The following is a 22,369-nucleotide window of genomic DNA, read 5'->3' on the forward strand; positions in this document are numbered from 1 at the left end:
CAATATTGCCTTCAGAAGTGCTCTGCTTTTCCCCTTTTTTAAACAGATGGTTAAATATTTGCTAATGCAGTTCAGTTTTATCGCTGCTCTTTCTGTGTTTATCTTTCCCCTCTGGAGCAGTTAAGTGGGAGATAACGGGAATCCCATTCGGTCCCTTCAGTTGCCGCAATATCTGAAGAGCTGCACTTCCAAAGGAGAAGTGGGTGGGCCACGCTAGGTGAAATTTAAGATGTATTTGCTGTTCTTGCAGAGTATCAGGCTACAGTAATGCATGTGGGTTGCTAGAAAATGTGGGGAGTGTGTGTAAGTGCTGGTCTTGGCATGACCTTCTTCTGTCCATAAACTGCAGCAGGTATGTAGGAAATTGCTCTCTTGGACTGTTGCTTTTACATCGTAAATGTGTCCAAATTCCTCATGAAATAGTGGGGTTTGGAATAGTTTGTGTTACTGTTCCAATAATACACTTTCTTTATGTCTAAGTATACTTGGACTGTTTCAAGCAGTAGTTGAAATAATTGAAGCCACTTCTATGCCTTGCCAGAAGAAACCGGTGAGCTGAATCACCAGTGGCTTTTTGACTGCTGAATCTGTTCCTAAAAGCATTGTTTTCCTGCATTCTGTTTATATGCAGTGGGAATATTTCAGCGTTTATGTAAAATAGGAGTGGAAGTCTTGAATTTCAAAGGAAATCCTGAATTTCCAATGAACTTACATAATTTCATTTGCATACTAAAATCAGCTTTAAATTTGTATGGACGGAAAGGGAGTGAAAGGAATGAGCGTTAAAACAATGAGAACCCCTCAGTAGCTGCTCAAGTGTCATTTTTATATGCAACTCCTTCATTTTTCCCCTTAAACCAAAACTGTGCAAAAGAGGTTGATTTACACTGTAAATTCAGGCCGAACAAAATCCAATTGGAGCTCACTTGAGCCCTGTTTTGATGTCAGATTCAAAGCTTCTGCAAATGTATTTTATCTTCCACGCTCGCTGATCTCCTGCTTGTAAATCCCGTTGAAGGAGAATAAAAATGAGTGCAGCCTGATGGGAATTTAATGTCTGAAGTTCAAAGCAGTTTGCACATCAGAGCAAACGTCAATCAAATGAACATCTTGCAAGCTAGGCAGGGAGCGCGTTTCTCCATGGGGAAGAGATCAAAGTGGGAGTCGCAGCTCTGTTTGCTCCCTCGGGATGCAGTTTCGATCGGTTCTTCATTAAAGTGAATCCAGAAGGAAGGGCGTTTTAGAGAGAGTGGCAGGGAAATGGGGATGGAGCGAGGGGGCCTGTCTTGACACTGAATTTCAGCCAATGTTGGGTTTTTCCTCCCATTTAAGTAAGTACCAAACCTAATTAATATCAAAATACAGGGCTTGGTGTGGTTTTGTAGTCAGGATTCTGGAGGACTTCCTAAGGGTTGGCTGTGGTGTTACCACATAGAACATTTTGGGCCTAATCCCAGTGGAGATCTCAGTCAGCCATTGCTGTTATCATCTGCCTCGTAGTCTTGCTGCTGGCAAAAGTGGGAGCTCTAGTAAAAACTCCATCTCCTTTGTGCAGAGGAAGGATGGTGATCAATGGTTGTCTGCTAAATCTTTATATATTGAAGTTTTGGGCTTTTTAACTTCTTCCAACGAAAGCCATGGGGAGATCTGTGTGGGTAAAACTTGTGTGGAAAGCAGGCAAGGTAGAAATACATCATAGGGAAGGTAAAACCAGTAGCCACAGCCAGGAATGTGAGCGTTGACTGGTAACGCCACACGGCACTGTTGAGACTTTAGTTCCAGGTGTTGTTTTAATGGTGAAGATTGCCAAATAGGTGAATAGCACATTGTTAACTGGAACAACTCAGAGGAACCCAAAAGAAGCACATGGAAAATTCTACAGTGTGATTAAAAGGATGCAAATATTGCAATGTTAGTTTGCCACAGTGCTGCCTTTGCCCAGTTTCTGGTCTTCGTTTTCTGAGGACATACAATTGCAGTGGGAGCTGGTCCCTTCCCAAAGTCCTTGTGGCATGGAACCAGTCACACTTTAAAAATACACCCCACTGCAAGGTGTAAAAGTCAGTTTTAAGGCAAACTGCACCCAAAAAGAGATTCGATGTGGAAGCCCCCCATAGGTCAGCCTGGAGCAGTCCTTGCTGTAGGCTGACAGGTCTGTCTGAGGGATGGTCTTTATGGGGCTTAGAAGAATTCTTCTTCTGCATATTTTATTTAGATCATTTTCCCTTTCACTGTGTTCTCCCTTTGCTACTTGTGTGCTGTAGGAAGAGAAAGGAAGGCTGGGCTGGGCTGCTGTAAAGTTTTGCTTTCCTTCTCCAGCTCTGCTGCAGTTTATTTGGGCATCAGTGTCTTCATTTATCTTCTGGATAACATAATACTTGCTTAGGGAGAAAGACTGGGGGACTTTGTGGCGTTTTGCGTTAAAATACTTCGCTATGCTCCAGTAAAACCTGCATTGTAAATAGGGAGTTTATAGCTGGAACACAGATGCCCTTGGCCTGTGGCAATCAGCTTGGGACTGCACGAGCGCCTGTAGTGGGGCAGATGAGGGTCTCAGCTTTATTTTTGCCTTTCTAGAAGGCATGCCAGAGTTGGACCCGGTGTTCATCTGCTTGAAACCCCTGGTTAGTATCGGTCATGGCTGAGAGACTTGAAATTCCATTTGGCAGCTTTGTGTGTAGGAAGAAGTGGTGTAGCGATGCAGTCATCCTTTTAAATCAAGATGCATACAACTCCTCTGCCAGGTAAGGGAAAGCAAGTAGTTTTGGCGGTGTGGGAACTGCATGTCAGGATGTGCATGTCACTGAGTGAGTGCGAGCAGCAACTCTTGGCACAAAATAAAATCAAAGCAGAGGAAGGTTCCAGATGATTTTGAATTAAACCTCATCATTTACTGCCTGTGTTCTGAGACACGAATAATGTTAGCGGCTAGCAAGGTATGTTGTTGCCATCAGCAATAGATTTGGATGGGAGTACTGGGATGCTTAGCTAACATCCTGAAAAGTCATTATTTTTCCCTAAGAGTTAGTTCTTTAGCATTTCTTGGAATCTCTTTAGTATGGGGATGTTTAATTTGCAGACTATAGCTCTTCTCCATCTGCTTTTGCCCAAAGATAAACATGTTTTTGGTGAAACCCATCCTTTATCCATCAGTCTTAGTCTGGAGATTCTTTAGCCACTAAAAACTCAGCAACATTTTTGCTTGTTTGGTAGGAGCTGTAAGTTTTTGAAGTGGTTGCATTTTAATGGGCACAGGAAAAGCCATAGCCTTGATCCGAGAACTGCGTGCAAGTGAAAAGTTAAGGCTTTTCCTCAACAGAGACAACTTTAGGAAGTTCTCAATGATTTGAGGAGTTGCCAATGATTTCAACAAGCAACTCCTGACAGCCTGGATGAGTCCACAATACCAAGGTTTAGCTGTTTTTGGTGTCTGACATAGCATCCCTTCCTCATCTTACAACCTGATGGTGGTAGGGTCTGATCAAGAGGACAGGAGATCTTTATAGCTGCCTGTCCACCCATTTTCTCTCTTTTCCTTGCCATGAAGATTGAGGATAATGCACAGGGTGCCCAGAGAAGCTGTGGCTGCCCCATCCCTGGCAGTGCTCAAGGCCAGGTTGGACACAGGGGCTTGGAGCAAGCTGCTCCAGTGGAAGGTGTCCCTGCCCATGGCAGGGGGTTGGAATTGGATGAACTTTAAGGTCCCTTCTAAACCATTCTAAAGGGCATATTCCTAAACCTGTGAGCAGGCTGTGCTGTGTTCTTCACTTTATAGTAGAAGTTAAACCTCTGCTTTCAGCAGAAATAACATCAGCCCAACCTAGAATATGGTTATATCGGCAGGAACCATGAACAAAAGGCGAACTTGTGGCCTGTGGATGTACCAGCAGTGCTGCTCGCAGTGAACTCCAGTGTTCCTCTCAGGAGCATGTGTGGTATCAGAATGCTAGTATTTCTGGAAGTGGGTGCAGTCACAGAAGTGGTGATCTTAAGCCTACTTAACAAAGATTTTTCTTGTTCTTAGTTTTCACTTCTAGGTCTTAAAAGGTTTTCCTACCTCCAGTGTGAGGGGACCCCATGAACCAAGAGATGGAGGCTCTCAGCAAATCCTGCATCTGGGCTGGGGCTGCTGCAGCTATGTCCCTATAGAAGGAAATTATTTTGCATTTGGCTTAGGAAAATATATTGGATTAGGAGCACTTCAGTTGGCTTAAAAAGGCTTGCTTCCTGTGGTCATAACTTAAAATTTCCTTGTGTAACCGATTCCATCTGCCTGTGGTTTTTGTTTCTGCTAATTGTTGCTATAAGGGGATGATTTAGAAGCGCTTTGTTTTATTGTCTGTTCATGTCTACAAACCCCAGCCCTTACAGCAAGCACTGTGTAAGGAAAAAAACAAACAAATCAGTGTTTTTCCATCCTTATTGGGCACCATATTTGTTGCAGCAATTGCAATTTACTGGTTTCTGTTCCTTAATCAAAATCTTCACCCAAAGGAACGGGGCTTGTTTTTCATACTGCTTTTGCTTGCAATATTTTGGGGCTCCGCTATGTGACAGCCTGTATATGTGGGTGAGGGCCAACTTAGATCAGATCTTAGGCAGAAGCTCCTCCCTGAGAGGGTGCTGAGGCGCTGGCACAGGGTGCCCAGAGAAGCTCTGGCTGCCCCATCCCTGGCAGTGTTCAAGGCCGGGTTGGACACAGGGGCTTGGAGCAAGCTGCTCCAGTGGAAGGGGTCCCTGCCCATGGCAGGGGTTGGAACTGGGTGATCTGAAGCTCTTTTCCAACCCAAACCATTCTGTGGTTCTATGTTTCTATGAAATAAAGACCCTTAGGCACAAATATAATCTACACAGAGCAAAATGGCATTAGAATGACACTGGGTGAGTGGTATATGTAAGCTTGTGATGGATGTGCTGTCGTTTTGAAGTAATTTCGTCAATATCTTTTGATGCAGCTGGGGTTTTTTTTGTGTGTGCAATTTATTGTTTTAGTGATGACAGTATTAAACCCCTATTCCACTCAGTTTCTTTCCAAGAGTTGTTTCCTATCAGCTTTCATGCCAGAAAGGCTCCTCATCCAGAATGGGATGTTATGCAGACCTCACTTGTGGTTTGTTGTCATTGCTGAGGAGTAGGTTGATAGTAGAAAGTTTCTTTGATAGGAAGTAAGTTGTTTTTCTAAGTACTCGAATACTCCTGCCAGAAGTCAAATATCAAAATGTTCAAGGTCACAAAAATATTAACAAGTAAAATTGGCCTGAATGATAGAAAACTGCATTTTTGTCCTTGAAAGCTTCAGAAGTGTTTCCAGTTATTTATATCTCTTTAAACCTCTTTTTATTTCTGTTCTGGTAAGGCATTGGTTTAATTATATTTTATTGTCAGCAGAACTATTGTGCTGTAATAACTTTTTCATGGGAGTTATGAAAGCATTTGAATTATTTAACCAAACCAAAATGTAACAGAACTTCAGGCTGTCAAGTTCCTTCTGCTGTTTGGAATGTAAATCCTCAAGTTTTGGGCTAGAAAACAGGTTTACAATTGCTCTGTTAGATCTTTGTTGTAAAGACACAAAGAGGAAATCCTCTTCATGCAAGACACGGGGAATACAGCTTTTAAAAGTGGAAGATGAAATGATGGTGCTTGTGAGAGAGTCTCTATCAAGAAGCAGTTTGGTTCAACAGCAGGAGGAAACACTCCTTCATGGCAGGCCTGGATGCTGTGCACATTTCCCAAGCTGGAACCTAAATCCAGATGAAAGACCACCGCTTCCTTATGATCCTGTCTTTCAGGGAATATGGTGGAGGAAAACGCAACATACCATTGTATAGAGCAAATACAGCCAAGATGAGCTTTTCCCCCATAGTTCTGGTGTTCACAGTTTTTCCTGGACCCTTTAAATATATATAATGTCGGAGTTTCCAAAGTAACTATCTGTCATTGAAGTTCCAAATGATGCATTTCCATTGTAACCGCTCTGTAGGTTGAATAGATAATGTTAGATTGCTAATCCTGGCGTTGTCTTTTCAGATTTGATGGGAATTTTAACACCAACGTTTCTCGAACTATCAGCTGTGATAGACTGTCTACCACTGTCAACAGCAGGGCCTTCAATCCTGGACGTGACTTAAATTCTGGTAAGTTGTAGAGTTCTGCTTTTTTCCTCTGGTGTAGGGGTCTTTCTTTTCCAGCACACTTGAACGTTTCCTTGGCATAGGGAATTAGCATTGATTGCCATGGCAACAAGCCTTTCTTTCTCCTTCAAACTGTCACACTTGCTCTTAATTTGAGATTTCATGATGGAAAGATGATACCTAAAGTAATGCCTTTAGTCTAAGTACTGTATGAAAATGTCATGAAGGTTTTATTCCAGCCTACCATGGATAATTTTGTTGTGGTTTATGCACTTTTTATTTCTTCTCCTTTCTTGTATTCCAAGGCACTTTCTTTCCTCGGCCTGCCTGCTTTGGCATCCGTAGTGTCAGCTGCTGAAAGGGCTGTGCAGAGAAGTTGCTCTGATCTTCTTAGCTCAGTTCAGCTAATGTGAGGCTGTGTTTGCAGTGATATGCAAAAGCTGCAAAATATAAGGACATCCTGAAATACTTCCTTTCTTTGTCTTGTCAGGGCATTTCCATCTTGATACTCCGTGCATTTGCGTAACACACTTAAAGAGCTAGAAATGTGGACCAAAATACATGACTTAGACCTGAAAAATTCAGCTTTTGCTGCTCTGGTGCAACCAGGTTTTCTTTTTGTTTGATTTAATACATGGATTGAGAATTTAGATTCATGAAATGGTTTGGGTTGAAGGGACCTTAAAGCTCACCCAGTTCCAGCCCCTGCCATGGGCAGGGACACCTTCCACTGGAGCGGGTTGCTCAATTATTTTAATTAGTGTTTTAATTTTGGTTCATCTTTTGGAATAAAATCCTGATTTATTGTTTTTAACATACCCATTGAAGGGGCAGAACTGCCATTCCACCCGCACCCTGCACACAGCATTTGCATGTCTTGCAACAGATAGGATGAAAGAAGCCCAGATTCTTCTCAAGCCTCCTTTTCTGTGTCCCTTCTTGCGGCTTTGAATTCTGGATATTCACTGAAATCTAAAAAAGGACAAACAAAAAGCAAAATGAAGTGTCCCTGTAGGTTCCTTTCCATCCCATCCTCTGTATACCACATCTTGAATGCAGGTGCTGGCCAGGCAAGCTGATTTCCTGACATACATCTCATCACTATAACTTGTGTAGTTTTTCCATCCTAAAGCTAGGCAGTCTTTGTTCACTTCCTAGGGTTTGCTGTATTTCTATTAAAAACCTCAAGAAAACAACTTCTTTTTGTTAAAATAATGTTTAAAATCACATACAGCTGTTGTTTAATCGAATAATTTTTGAAAGCAAGTTTTCAGACACTGACAAAAGCAAAGCATTGAATGAATCAGTGGTTTTTATTTCATTAAAACCCATCATTTTTCTTCTGCAGAAGATGGATGTAAAAAAGGTTACAGAAATAATCCTTCTTGAGTGGTGGGAAACAAACAAACTGCAGTTTCCTTTAAACATTTCATACATTTCTGGTTTGAATTCTCACAGAAGCATGTTCAAGTTTTGTGTTGTCCTGGCTCCACAGTGAGACTTGAGTCGCCTCCTCTTCCCTTGCCTCCGGCTGCAAAGCTTCCTGATGAAAGGAGTGTCTTCAGCAAACGGCACTGGCAGAACAGAGCAGCAGAGGGGAATAGGGAATTGGACTGATAGTAGGAACAGGGAAGTGCTTCAGGATATACTGACAGCAGAGTCTCCTCCAGCTTTCCTGTTAGCAGCTCTCAGAAACACAGCCTTTGGGAAAGGTTTTTTTGTTAGCGAGGAAACGCCTGTAACAGAGAAATGCAACAGGAGTGGATTGTTGCAGAAAAATGAGATGGAAGCAGGTTTATTTGAGAAACAAAAGCTGATACTTGGTACTCATCTAGTGAAATGAGTTTTCTACAACAAATAACATTACTTCTGGTGGTGCTGGGTGAGAAGCTCCCCATGAGCTGGCTTCAGTGTGTGCTTGAGCCCAGAACCCCCCTGTGTGCTGGGCTGCACCCCCAGAGCGTGAGCAGCAGCTCAGGGAGGGGATCCTGCCCCTCTGCTGTGCTCTGGGGAGACCCCCCCTGCAGCCCTGATCCAGCTCTGGGGCAGCAGCACAAGAGGGACGTGGAGCTGTTGGAGCGAGTCCAGAGGAGGCCATGGAGATGCTGCGAGGGCTGGAGCAGCTCTGCTCTGGAGCCAGGCTGAGAGAGCTGGGCTGGGGCAGCCTGGAGAAGAGAAGGCTCCTGAAGGGGAGACCTTAGAGCAGCTCCAGTGCCTAAAGGGGCTGCAGGAAACCTGGAGAGGGGCTTGGGACAAGGGCCTGTAGGGACAGGCCAAGGGGAATGGCTTGAACCTGCCCGAGGGGAGACTGAGATGAGCTCTTAGGCAGAAGCTCTTCCCTGGGAGGGTGCTGAGACCATTCTATGATTCCTTTCATCCTTGTGTGAAGGTGCCTGAAAGTCTGCAGGGTGACAGTTCTGTGGTCCTCAGCTGAGAGCATCTAAGCTACATGATCTTCATCACTCCAGCCGCAGAAACAGGAGACTGGTGTGGCTTCACGGAAAGGCTGCTATGGGAAGGGTCGAGCAGAATAATGGTGGTGTGGAGCTGGCCATTGCCCATGTCCAAAGCAGTGTCCCTGAATCACTGCAGGAGTATTTGGGTTTTGGGATAAACTGGTTAGGGGCAGGAGGCTGGGTGTTTGTGTTGTGAGTGGACGTATTGTGTTGGTGGTGTCTGTAGTGGTTGCTTATGTAGTCATAGAATCATAGAATAGTTAGGGTTGGAAAGGACCTTAAGATCATCAAGTTCCAACACCCCTGCCATGGACAGGGACACCTCACACTAAACCAGGTCACCCAAGGCCTCGTCCAACCTAGCCTTGAACACTGCCAGGGATGGAGCATTCACAACCTCCCTGGACAATCCATTCCACTGCCTCACCACCCTCACAGGAAATGGGCCATGACCTGTTGTGCCAGAACAGCAGTCTATGCCCAAAGGAATTCGTGGGCTGAGACAATAGTTGGCTTGAGACAGATTGATCTGTTTATAGACTGGGGAGCAGTTTTGGTTAGAAGGACAGTGCTGTCAGTGCAGCAGCATCCTTACAGCTGTGAAGATGGCTGTCAGGTTAGAAATGGTTTTAAAGAGCACTTAATGTCATCTGTCTGTCCAAACTCTTTATGTTTTCTTAGTTCTGCAGTGACCTGGTTTTGTGAATCACTCTCCTACAAGTATACACTGAGGACAGAGCACTCTCTCTGCACAGAGCCTGTTTCTCAATGAATTCATATGTGTGTATGCGTTGCTCTTAACTAAAACCTCCTCTGAAAGAGGATAAAGATGAAAGAGGAACAAATTTCCTCAAATCTCATATATTTATTACTTCTCTTGTAAGTGCCCTCACATAGAGCTAGTGAGAAATACCTGTTGCATGTTCGATTCAGGCTTTACCTCAGACTGTATTTTCTGCTTTAAAAGGCCTGAGAGTTATTGGTAAATCTGAGTGTTTTGGTGGTGTTTTTCTCTCCTGCCTTGCTTTCCTTGTTTAGACTTAGAGGCAGGATGGGAAGCCACAGCTTCCCAAAAATCATGTTATGCTCTCTTTCCCATTGGATGCAGAGCATTGGGGAGGACCCAACAGAGAAGGTTTTGAAAGGCCTCTGCTCCTCCAGCCCAGAAACAGGAGCTCCCCTGGTTCTCCAGTTTCAAAAAACAGCCTTGACTGTCCATGGAATCCCAGAATCCCAGCCTGGTTTGGGTTGGAAGGGACCTTAAAGCTCCTCCAGCTCCAACCCCTGCCACGGGCAGGGACCCCTTCCACTGGAGCAGCTTGCTCCAAGCCCGTGTCCAACCTGGCCTTGAGCACTGCCAGGGATGGGGCAGCAGCAGCTTCCCTGTGCAACCAGATCATCTTTCCAGATGAGTTGACCACTTCATTCTTGCTGTTAAGAAAACCCCTGATTCCCATGAGTAGCTCTTTTCCCACATGAGTTTCGCAGTTTACATAATCCGGCCTATAAAAAGCTCTCAGCAAAACACAATTTAAACTCTGCTCTATTTGCCCTCAATCTCAATCCTTTCAATGTTAATCTTGGCCCAGAGTAAGAAAGTGGGATCAGAGTGGGGAGTTTGGAAGTGTTGGAAGGGAATGGAATTTGCACCGCAGACTCCAGCCAAGCCACAGGAGCAGGGCTGGGGAGAGCCCTTGGTGTAGACAGCAACCTCAGCTTCTGGGCTGAACAATGTGTTAGGAAGGGTAAGTGTAGCTCATGAAACTTTCCATAATAAAGAATTTGAGGGTTTTTTTTGCATTTTTAATGGATTTTTTATATCATAAAAAGACAATAAACATTAATCTTGGGGAAGGGAGGAAGAAGAAAGAAGTAGATGCATATGTCTCTTCTCTCAACCCTTAAAATGTGATGCTTTGCCACTTTCATTTCTTGATATCAGGTGTCATTTTAATGTCTTAAGAAGGTTTTGTTTCATCTTGGCTTGAGTTTTCCATTTGGATTCCTTTTAGCCATTACTACACACTAGTTAAGGAGAGTATTGTTCAGATGGAATCACAGGCTTTGGTTAGTTAGACTAAGAGATCTGTCCTCACTGGGATGAATAGTCCTTTATTTATTAGATGACAAAATCCTACCTAGAGCCAGTGCATTATGTTATCAGATTCCTTCAGGGTTTTTTTCCCTTTAAATAAATAAGGAATCAGTAAATCTTTCTCTTTCTCATCCTTCAAAGCACTGACTGCCTGTTTCAAGCCAGGCAGCTTTAGCAGATGCCCTTCTTCAGTGATATGCAGAGATTCTACCAAGTTGCTCTATAAATTTTCTCTGTGCCTTATTTGAGGTGTTGATCACTTACAACATGGAGTGCTTTGGTCATGTTCCTTATGGTGCTGTATTTTATACTGCTAGTTTGAGTGTGTTACAATAGTTGGGAGGTATTTGAGCAAAGGAGTTAATGCCTCCCTTCCAAATCCTTTTAATCAAGAAAGCTGTGCTCATTCCTTACATTGAAAGGGTGTTTTTCTTCTTTCCCCTTCAGAGTCAAAAGAAGTCCCAGGGAGGGAGCTGGGCTCCATCCTGGCTCGTGCCATCAGCAGAATTTTAATTGGGTTTGAGCTACAAACCCTTTTATTCCTGGTGAAAATGCATGAGCCAGCTTGACTCAGGAAAGCCTGGACCGCATTTGGGGGTCTGGAGAGTTAGAGAATGTATTTACTTGTAGAATGAACACGTTTGCTTTCTGCAAGTATCTCCATGATGGTTATCTTTAATGGAGATACTTTCCAGAGAAGAGCTGCAGTATGTGCATGGCACAGGAAATGACACGTCTCCTTCTTTGCAGGCTCAGACATGGGGTCTGCAGCTCAATAAATGTAATGCTAAAGGAGAGAACTGTAAGAAACACTTTTATAATGAGCAATTATGTTCAGTAGCTCCCTTTTTTATTCCCACTGACTGTGCTGTTCTTTGAAGATCAATTAGTTAATGATTTGAATATGCTTTGAAGATGGAAAGTGGTATCTAGAAGTGCTAAGTGTTATCATATCGCATTCCCTTTGAAGTTTATAAACTCTATCACATAGGGCTCTCTTTCTAGAAGTCCTTTTTGCCTTGTGAGATATTTATAATTAAAGAGAATGATCATTTCAGATGCTCTCATGTTAATACTTTCTAACTTCTGTGTGCAGCAGAATCTGGGGTCAGATGGTGCTGCATTGTAAGAGGGGACAGGGGCTTCGGAGTGACTTGGAAACAACTCATGGGCAGCTCCCATTTGGCCATTTATATCCCCAGTTTGTGTCTGGAATTAAGGGATTCCACTAAGATGTATGAGTTTATAGGACTTGGGCTCTTGGCTTCATCCAAGTAGTGTGATATCAAGGCTGGGTCTTTATTTAGTGGTGATGCTCATTTAGAAATGCAAAGCCATTGCACATACTCAGTAATACAAAATACTTTGTATTAGAACAGGAAGATGGGAACCACCTTGTACTGGCAAAATCACTGAACCTGATCATTCCTTTTGGGGTTAAAATGTGAATCACAGGTCAAGTATATGAGACCTACAGGAAACCTGGAGAAGGGTTTTGGACAAGGGCCTGTAGGGACAGACCAAGGGGAATGGCTTGAACCTGCCCGAGGGGAGACTGAGCTGAGCTCTTAGGCAGAAGCTCTTCCCTGTGAGGGTGCTGAGGCGCTGGCACAGGGTGCCCAGAGAAGCTGTGGCTGCCCCATCCCTGGCAGTGCTCAAGGCCAGGTTGGACACAGGGGCTTGGAGCAAGCTGCTCCAGGGGAAGGGGTCCCTGCCTGTGGCAGGGGTTGGAGCTGGAGGAGCTTTAAGGTCCCTTCCAACCCAGATCACTCTGTGATTCCAGGATTCTATATGGATACTGAAGATGAGTGCCAGTAAGATGCCGTGCACACATTTCTGCTGGTGCTGCCAAGGGTGTAATGGACAGACTTAGCCCTTAGCTACAGGCGAGGCAGGCAACTCATCTTGCAGTGGGGTTTTTTGGGGGGTCTTTTGATTGCATAACCAGAGGCTGGCTTTGCTGGAAGGAGGAGGTGGGAATCAAACACAGACAAGCGACTGAGGGAGTGGAAAGTCTGGGCTAAGTGAGGTTAGGCTACAAAAAAAAGCATCTGCTGGGTGTCCTGGCAGGAAATATCTGCAGGACATTCTTACAGCTTTAGTGATGGAAAATAAGAGTGCGCTTAGAGAAGAAGTACGTGTTTCTTAGCCATGGCTTATCTGCTGGGAGATTGTCTTCTGTGCTCATAGGAAAGGGAAAAAAGCAAAGGAAAAAGCCAAGAGTTATGATAAAACTGTTAGTCTCTGGGGAGGGCGTTAATGAACTAACACACTGGCTGAAGGAAAACATGAGCAGAACTCTTTAAGAAGGAGGAACAGCAGAGAGAGGCGCTGAGGCTGTAAGGAGGGAGTTTGAAGTTCAAAACCTGTTGTTTTATGGGGAAAATGAGCACTTTTAAAATCCAGATACTCTCCTGGGAAAATAAGTACAGGCTGTGTCCTTGTGGGAATGAGAAGTTTTTCTTTAATTTCACCGACAGCATTAAAATAAAGGAGTTTATAGTTAAAAGTTGTGGGGTTTAATCGTTACTATATTAAACTGGACACGTTTTTCCATCCAGGCTTTAACTGAATGTTCATGTGTCTGATTAGAAAATACATTTTTCAAGTTCTGTAACCAATAAAAACCCCCTTAAATAGCAGAAATTCAACCCCTTTATACAAAACAACTGCCACACTTCACCCCCAGCACTATGAAATCCTCGTGGCTGGACATAAAAAGCAGGATTTAAATGTTAGATAGAATCATAGAATGGTTTGAGTTGGAAATAGTATCATAGAATGGTTTGAGTTGGAAAGGACCTTAGGATCATTCCAACACCTCTGCCATGGGCAGGGGTGCCTCACGCTAGATGATATCACCCAAGGCTCTGTGGCATTGCCTAAGTGGCAGTGTCAAGCAGCAGAGATGTAAAGGCATCTACTGCCCACCAGAGCCCCTCTGGCCATAGGGTCTCTCAGCTGTGTCTCTAGACCTCCTGCATCAGCCAGGTATCAAAGGAGACATCCAATCCCAGACTGCTTTCTGTTGAAAGGGACCTTAAAACTTGTCCAGTCCCAACCCTGGCCACGGGCAGGGACACATTCCACTGGAGCAGCTTGCTCCAAGCCCCATCTGATGTCTCAATGTCTTCCTGACAAATCCAGTGTCCAGAAGAAACACTCGGAGCCCATACTGGACCGTCTGTCAGTGCTCCGTGCCTGCACCTACATGACTAGCCAAAACACTTGAGTGATTTGCTCACTCACTTCATTGTGCCCATCGCATGATAGAGCTGTGCGGCTCTCCTGTGACATCCGGACCTGGACATCTGGACCAGGAATAACCTCCACATCCCAAGTGCTTTGCATTAGCTTTTGTCAGTTATTGGTATTGTAGTAGAATGGATAATGCTGATTGTCACACACTGCTGAAACACAGTGTTTAAAAAAGCATCTGTCAATAGTTATGATTTTCCTTTTCTGATAGTTTCCAAGACTTGGATACTGTTAAAGGATTTTTTCCCCTAGGTTTCTCTTTCCAGCTTGAAATGTTATCAGGTGCTTTCCTGGATTCCCACAGCTGTAGCTGTGCCATGTGCTCCCATGCAGGAGAGCTTGTGTGGGCTGTGAGCACCAGTGCTGCACATTCTCCAAAGGCTCAGGCTGCCAAACCCTCAGTGAGTTCAGAAATCAATCTGGGTTTTCCCAAGCAGATTTCAGAAAGGACAAGTGGATGGGTGCTTTGGAGAGAGGAATTTCTGACAGTCCTGGCTATAAAAGCTGGAAACCCTGGGTTAGTTTTGGTTTGCTTTTAATTAAAACTGATTTTTGACCAAGTTTTCCATGATACCTAAATTTCACCATGTTCAAATGTGAGGTTTTGTGCCCCTGCTACACAGATACCACTGTCTGTGACCAGAGAAACCTGCTCTTTGTCCAATCACAAATGGTGCTGGTGAACTGGTACCACATCATGTGTGAAAACACAAGGAAGAGAGAAATTTAGGGGGAATTTGAGTGAAACAAACAATAGTCACAAGCTGTGACATTTGTTTGACATTTTCTCACAGGATCATGTGTGCTTTCTTTGAAGGTGTCAAAATTGATGAGACGAAAGGTTCTTGCTCCCAAGAGCATCTCCAAGCTGGTTTTACCTGTGCACAGGAAAGGGGGAGATACAAGCTTTGGCGTCTCTGTTGGAGTTGAGTTGGTATTTTTGGGAGAAGAATGAGAAAGTGAGAGGTGTGAGCAGAGTGTGGTTCTGATTCCCAACTGAGTCATCAATGCACTGGGAAAAGCTTCATCAGCCATCTCAGTATCATGTTCTTCTTCCTTCTTCAGTCCATTGAGGCACCAAGTTCTCCAAAGCCACAACTGTGCAAAGCTGCATCTTTGTACAGAGTCCAGCAGGGATCAGCCAGAACTTCCAGTGGGACCTTGAGGCATTATGGAAATACAAAAAACTGTGGCAAAAAGCAAGGGAAAAACCCCCGAGATAGTGGTTTCTGCAGGGTAATTATGCTGAACTGAATGTGGAGAAAACATCGTGGCCACAGCCAGACAGGGAAACTTGAGGAAGTGCTAAACTGTTGAGGATGTTGAACTTAGACATCCATGTGGATGTTTTGTTGTAAATGTCTGGCTGTGGTTTGAAATGTGCCCTGTGGTGATTTCCAACCCAAATATTGGCATATTTGATAATGAATGAGATCCAGGAGATGAAACTCTTTGGCCTATTTTCAGGGTCAGTCCTAAGGGAAATGCCTGCAGTTAATGCTCAGCAAAAGGTGAAGTACTGTAAATCTGTAAATCAGAGTTCCCCTCGGTTCTGGCTACTTTTGTGATCGATCCTGAAAGGAGAAATGGCAAGGAAATGCCTTTTACTTAATGCATTTTAGGCTGATACGATCCATCTTAGATAATGCTCAGGAATGCAAGTTTTACTTTCAGTTTGTCATAAGCAGAGATAATAATTGGCCCCAAATAGGGTATAATCCTATTACTGCTGTGGTGGTGAGAGGGTTTGTGCTTCCCATGCTAATGTCTTTCTGTTCCCTCTCTCCTGTGAGCAATTTTCCTCTTGCTTTAAGAGCCTCAACAAACCTATGGCTGCCTTTAGTCACTGGCATGGCAAAGCTGGTGTTTGCATGGGCTGAGTTCTGATCCCTTCATCTCTCCAGCTTGCAGGGAGAGCAGTCGAGATGCATGCCCCAGTGGCAGTGAGGACATTGCATTTAATGAAGCTCTTCCCTGTGAGGGTGCTGAGGCGCTGGCACAGGGTGCCCAGAGAAGCTGTGGCTGCCCCATCCCTGGCAGTGCTCAAGGCCAGGTTGGACACAGGGGCTTGGAGCAAGCTGCTCCAGTGGAAGGGGTCCCTGCCCATGGCAGGGGTTGGAGCTGGAGGAGCTTTAAGGTCCCTTCCAAAACAAACCAGGCTGGGATTCTATGAGGCAGAAATCCCAATACCACCTCTGCCTTGGGTGGTTCCAACTCCATCTTTGTCCTCCCTTGGGCTCAGAGTGCTTGGGATACCCACAGTATCTGTACAGTCTGTTGGCTGGGTGTATTAAATATCTTTATAAGTTATTAGTGCAGATGGTCTCGGCCCTGGGGTAGCTGCTTTATTTTGGTTGTTGGTTTTGGTGTATTTTGTGGTTTTACTAATGTAATCAATTGTGTTCATATCACTAAGCTGTAGCTTTCGAATTGCTTTCATTGTTGGTGTTAAGAAGCCCTTAGAGATTACAAGCACATTTTAAAGAGTATGAATGTAGCCTATGAATGACAGAAAGGTTTGAGGTTGGTACCCTATGGTTATGTTCTGAGCTCCATTCCTGCTTGACTGCAGCACTTGGGAACATGTCATTTATCTTCTTTGTTCTTCACCTTTTGTCCATGCAATGACTAACTAATGATCATCACCTGCCACAGAGTCTGAGAGGCTTGGGGGGAAGTTGCAGTATAGCTGTTGAGAACCGTTGTTATCATTCTCTGTATTTTATGGTCTTGAAATGGGAACGTGGTGGAGATGCTCATGGTGAGGATGGGTGGAACCAGCACAGAGCCACCACCCACCAGCTGGCATGTGGAGAGTGAGGATATTGCAAAACCCTCTGAGGGAAGATGCTGTGTTTTCCCTAAAGAGTGGCTGTTTCTCCTAACAAGAAAGCCTTGAGGGGTCCACAGCCTCGTTAAATTAATCAGGGCACAGGGATGATGAGAAACTTGGAGAAGTTCTGGAGTCCCAAGCGTGGGAGCTGTGCCTTTCTCCCCCTGCACTAATAGGAGAGCACAAGGGACAAAGAGGAAAGATTCTCCCTTTTGTTTTTATTAACCTTTTCAACTGTTTCTGTACAGTGAGGTTTTCCTTGACCCACATTTGCATGTAAAACTATCTGTGCTAAATGCTCATGTGGACATTTTATACAGATGTTAGAATAGGGGAGGCTAACAGATTTGGTTACTGAGCTGTAAGCAGCAAACTTAGTGAATATTTTGGTGTTATTTCACTATAAAGAACACATGTTTATTATTTTTTTAATATTATGGGGTTTTTCTTTATGAAAACTATGTGGACAATATGTTTATCATTACATGTAATATTTTTATATGTGCATATTATATATAACTGCCTTAATCTCTTCCTTTCTTGCTCCCGCTTTGGCTTCCTGGGATCCAGTTATACTTCAGAGATTCAGGACCTGTCATCATATATTAAACAAAACCTGTCAAATGCAGTGTTAAGTTTCCAAAATACTTTAACTTTGTGAAGCTCTATCAGTCTTCAAACAGAGCTACTTGTATTTTGTGTTGGGACCCTGGTTATTCTTCTCCAAGCATATATGAGAGAGGCCTCTAATAAATGTACCTCCAGTTTGACTTCCCTTTGTAACTCTGCTTCATCTTTCATTTTCCTTCTCCAACCTCCAGTTCTTGCTGATAACCTGAAGTCTAACCCAGGAATTAAGTGGCAGTATTTCAGCTCAGAAGAAGGCATTTTCACTGTCTTCCCAGCCCACAAGTTCCGGTGCAAAGGCAGCTATGAACATCGCAGCAGGTAGGATTTGTCTCCTTACAATTCACTGTATTCCTTAAGCACTGATTTAATTTCAGCGCTATGCTTTGCCAAGATGACAGCATCCATGAGTAACTTTTAGTGGAATCCCTTGGGTTTTCTCAGGTTTGGTTTATAAAGCACTAATATTCACTTTAAAGAAACTTTGAAGTGAAATGAAGTTACATACAGGTTTCTCACTTCTCCCAAATGGAGTAAGTTGCAAATAGCAGCAACCTGTAAATTGTAGGTCAGCCCATAGGCAAAATTCAACTTACATTTGACCCCTGTTAATAAAGTAGTGAACATGGTTTCTACTGGTTTGGCAGGTCCATTGCTTTGGGGAGAGGGGTAGAAGGATGAGAAACTGGAAGGGGCATTGGTAGGAGCATTTTCCCCGTCTCCACCCCAGGTTCAATTGGCACACCATGGATAGTATGGAAGCAGCAGCAGTGGAAACTTTATAGTAAAAAAGAGCTGTAGAAAAAAGGATCAAATGGTGACAGGGCTTTCCTGCACAAGGGAGTGTTTCTACTTGGTGGGCATGAAGCAAAGCAGTTGTAGGGTAGTACTTTTTATCCCTGCCTTTTGCTGTCAGTACTGACTTTTATCAGTACAGACTGATAAAAGACTCAAGGGTGGAATCATCTAAGAAAGTGCAGTGGCTTTAGTATCTCTGGTCACACAACAGCTAATTGTACCAGTTAATCAATGTGTGTGGAGGAGGTATCAGCACATCAGGTACGTTTCCATGTAGCTGAGTGCCCAGAGAGTAAGCAGCTCTTTGATTACCCATCAGTGTTGAGCAATCAGATGTTTACAGATGTTATCTTCTCTGTGTCATCAAAGCATGAAGTGTCTGAGCTTGATTAAGTTTTCTGTGGTCATGGAAAGGTGTGGTCTGAAGACGTGAGAACTGGGGTACCCCAGTCTTGATCAGAGTTTTGACACTAAAACCATGGGTGATTTCATCCAAAGCATTTACTCTGGGTCACCGTTTCCCCATGGCTACATAAGGGATATCTTCTTGCTAATATTTACTTCAAAGGATAGTTTGTGTGGATTAATTAGTTAATACTTAAGTGCTTTGAAGATCAAAGGGCCTGTATAAGTTCTAGGTACTAATACCAGTATAGAGCTGCAGGCTGTTTTACAATTAAGGACTTATTTGTGCCAGTTGTTTATTGCTGTGCCTTGTCTAAAGTCTTCTGCATTTCCTTTACACTTAAAAAGATTTCTCTGGCTGCCTTTGATATAATAAAACTTAGATCCCAAAACTCACACTTGACTCTTAACTAGTTTTTGGTCTGGACTAAAGAGGGAAGAGTCTTGTCTTCTTTTTAATCCTTCCTCTTTGCTGAGGCTCTTCCTAATTTGTTCCAGGTTAAAACCTTGGCACAAGAGCTTGTGAAATCTCTTACACATCTCTCACAATATTGAACTGGATCTGAGCACTGCTTCAGTGGAAATACAGGGTTTGATGTTAGCACAGACAGACACATGGCAGCACTGAGAACCTTCACCAGACTTAACTCAGATGGGCCGTGCAGTTTAAAACTGTGCAGACCTAAGGGTTTGTGGAGCATGACCCATGGGAAATGCATTCCAGGGCTCCAAGAGAAAACCTTTTCTTGGCCAGAAGCCTTCCCTTCTTACCATAAACCCAACAGCCTATGCTAATGCAACCCTGCACACACAGGTTTTTACTTGTCCTGTAACCAGCAAATACCCACTATTGCACTTACTTTGCATGTGAGTAAGGTTCCCGGCACCCAACATCTACCATGAGGCTTTTCTTGCTTGTCAACTCTTAATCCAAAACTTGATGTGAGCTGATGCAAACAGTAATCCCAAACACTGCTGCTCCATCAGCAAAATTGCTTATTCATGGCTTAAAGTGAGTGCTGTGACAGAGGAAGAAGGATTCAACACCTGATTTGGGTTAAAACGTCAGAGATTGAAAGCAAAGGCCCTTTCTCTATGTTCAGATTCTCGGCTGATCTTTCCTAAAGGCAAAAATCCCTCCTATAACTGATGGATTGTCTCTTTGTGGGGTGTGTTTTTTCCTTTTTAATTCTTGACTTCTTTCACTTGTAAAGGTTTTGGTGGAAATGACAAGATGACTCATGATGGGGCTTTGGGTTTTGTTCCTCTTCAGGCCTGTCTATGTTTCCACCGTTCGACCTCAGTCCAAGCACATTGTTGTCATTGTGGACCATGGGGCTTCAGTCACGGAGACGCAGCTTCAGATTGCCAAAGATGCAGCTCAGGTTATCCTGAGCTCTATAGATGAACACGATAAGGTATGATTTCTCCAAGCACTGAGCAGATTTTCGTTGGTCTCAACCATGCTCAGTGTTTTCAGTTCCCATCCAAAGCTGTGTTTTTAGCTTGTGGTCCATGGACTCACAGGGGTCTGTGGTCTACCTCTAATGGGTGATGAAGACCTGAACTCACTTTTGGTAGTCTGTGTTACAGCAGAGGAAACATCTGAGGATCCACAGGCTTTAAAAAAAGTGAAAACCAATGATCTAAGGTAAAATCTTGTTTCTGAGTAGTCTTTCAAGGCTCTTTCATCTTGGCAGAGACTTTAGGTGATGGTCAGCAGTGTGATACAGTGCACAGTTAGGAGAACCATGCTTCAAGCCTCACAACTTCAGAAGTATTAGATTGCTTTGAGCAACACTTTTTAGCTCTTTTTTGGCTTGTGAAAATGGAAATGATTTATTCTGCTGCTATATTATATTCTGCTGCTACACTATATTCTGTTGAAACATAATTAGTGTTTGGAAGATTCCCAGACAACTGTGATACCGGTAAGGGAAGGATAAAGCAAAGGACCAAGAAACATGGATTTTATTTCTTGCTCTGCCACAGACAGTGAGGAAATCACTTAACCTCTAATTTTAAGTATGGATTACACCCAGGGGCTCATATAGTGCTTCTGTAGAACCACAAACAGTCTCCAGTTTGGTCCTTACTTTTAGCAATTCACTGCTAGTGGGACCTTGACCAGTGTTTCAGCTTGGTTTTCCCTTTTCTTTGAGTAGGAATGGAGTTTCAGTCAAATCAAATCAAAGAACAACTGTTTGTATCCTTTGCCTTAAGTCTTCTCAATAATAGCACAGGAAAAACCCTTCTAACTTCTGTGCTTCTGGAGAGTTTTGATACTGTAAAATAATACTTATAGTTTAGCAGAATTAATAGAATTTAAAGTGCCAGAAGTGTCTGTCTTAATAGAACTCTAATGAAGGAAAGACATTTAAGACATTTGTTACTTGGTCAGTAGCTCAGTGGTTATGAAACCTGTTATATGGGTGTATAATTACTGCTTCATTCTGACGGTGTCTTGCATCAGTCCTAATTCCTAATAAAGTATGCCGCTCATTTAATAAGGCTGATCTGTTATGTGTATATTAATGCAAGTGTTACCACTACATGCCTTAACTCATTTATAGGCTGAAAATTGATGGTAGATTTGGCTTGCTTTGTCTGAGACGTTAAAGCAACGGAATGTTTTGCCTGTGAAAAGCTCTCAGAGCTTATTTCCTTATTTGATTTGGTTTTCTGTAGCACTTCACTTCTCTATAGGCACTCAAGGCTTTCCTGCAAATGCTCTCTGCTGATTTTGTTCCCAGTTATCTCTAGTTCGCTCAGGCTTCTGCCCGGAACAGTGTATTAACTATTATGTATGAGCAGAGCAAAGCTGACTTCATCTGAGGAACAAAGCCTGAAGTCTCTTTTCCTTGAATTCACCAGGAGTCTAATCCTTTTCAAATTTGATGGATTTATGCCTCCAGCATTTAGTTTTTAACAATTGAATTTTAAACCCAGGGAATCTCTTCAGTTGGCTTAGCATTGTGTTTTCTCTATCGGTGCATAAAGAACTCTAAATAGGAAGGTAATCCAATATAGTTTCTTCTCTTTCAAGATCTCCGTGTTAACCGTGGCAGACACAGTAAGAACCTGCTCGCTGGATCAGTGCTATAAGACCTTCCTGTCTCCTGCCACTAGCGAGACAAAAAGGAAGATGTCCACCTTCGTTAGCAGTATAAAGTCATCTGACAGCTCCACGCAGCATGCGCTGGGATTTCAAAAGGCTTTCCAGTTGATACGCAATACAAACAATGGCACAAAACTCCAAGGAAGTAAGTCTCTTGTTGGGCAATCCTCAGCATTTCTCAGGCTTCCAAAGGTATTTTTATTTGGGATTTTCACTTGGGCAGAGGCCAAAGGAATGCAGTGTCTTGAATATTAAAAAGGAAGGGGGGTGGGAAGCACGTGTTTATTAAGTAGCATTTACTTGACCTGGAATCTGCAGGAGTGACTTGAATGTGGCCATTCCCTTTTAATTCATATCACTTGCTGCCCTCTCTTTCCATTGAACTGTAATACAACACTGGAGGATTCTATTGCCTGATAGCTGATTTATTTCCCAATGGTGTGATGGGGTGTGGGGTCCTTTCAATGAAAATTGCAGATCCTGCAGGTTCCTTAGTGCTAATATATCTATGGGTAATGTGCCTAACTGGAATCCTGCCTATGGAAGTGGCCCTTGCTTCTCAGGGAAGAGGGTTTTCTAAGAGTACCAATTATGGGTGATATTTTATGGAACACAGGGTTGGCCTGGCTAAATTTTTCTTCATCT

The 22,369-nt window shown here is 43.4% G+C and overlaps 1 protein-coding gene across 1 annotated transcript in view; it reads left to right on the plus strand.

Annotated features, from left to right (window-relative positions):
- The window catches only part of LOC133220954 (VWFA and cache domain-containing protein 1), a gene marked incomplete at its 5' end in the record, with an annotated part of 56,376 nt that overhangs the window by 16,719 nt on the left and 17,288 nt on the right, over positions 1–22,369 (plus strand). Inside the window, 4 exons of the mRNA XM_061369436.1 lie at positions 6,031–6,137; positions 17,598–17,724; positions 19,880–20,024; positions 21,653–21,869. Coding sequence (XP_061225420.1) covers positions 6,031–6,137; positions 17,598–17,724; positions 19,880–20,024; positions 21,653–21,869 — 596 coding nt within the window. The remainder of the gene's footprint in view (positions 1–6,030; positions 6,138–17,597; positions 17,725–19,879; positions 20,025–21,652; positions 21,870–22,369) is intronic.

The sequence above is a fragment of the Neopsephotus bourkii genome, unplaced genomic scaffold (genome assembly GCF_033783945.1).
Source record: "Neopsephotus bourkii isolate Nb327-2 ecotype Australia unplaced genomic scaffold, CSIRO-AGI_Nbou_v1 NB_1494, whole genome shotgun sequence".
Classification (NCBI taxonomy): Eukaryota; Metazoa; Chordata; class Aves; order Psittaciformes; family Psittacidae; genus Neopsephotus; species Neopsephotus bourkii.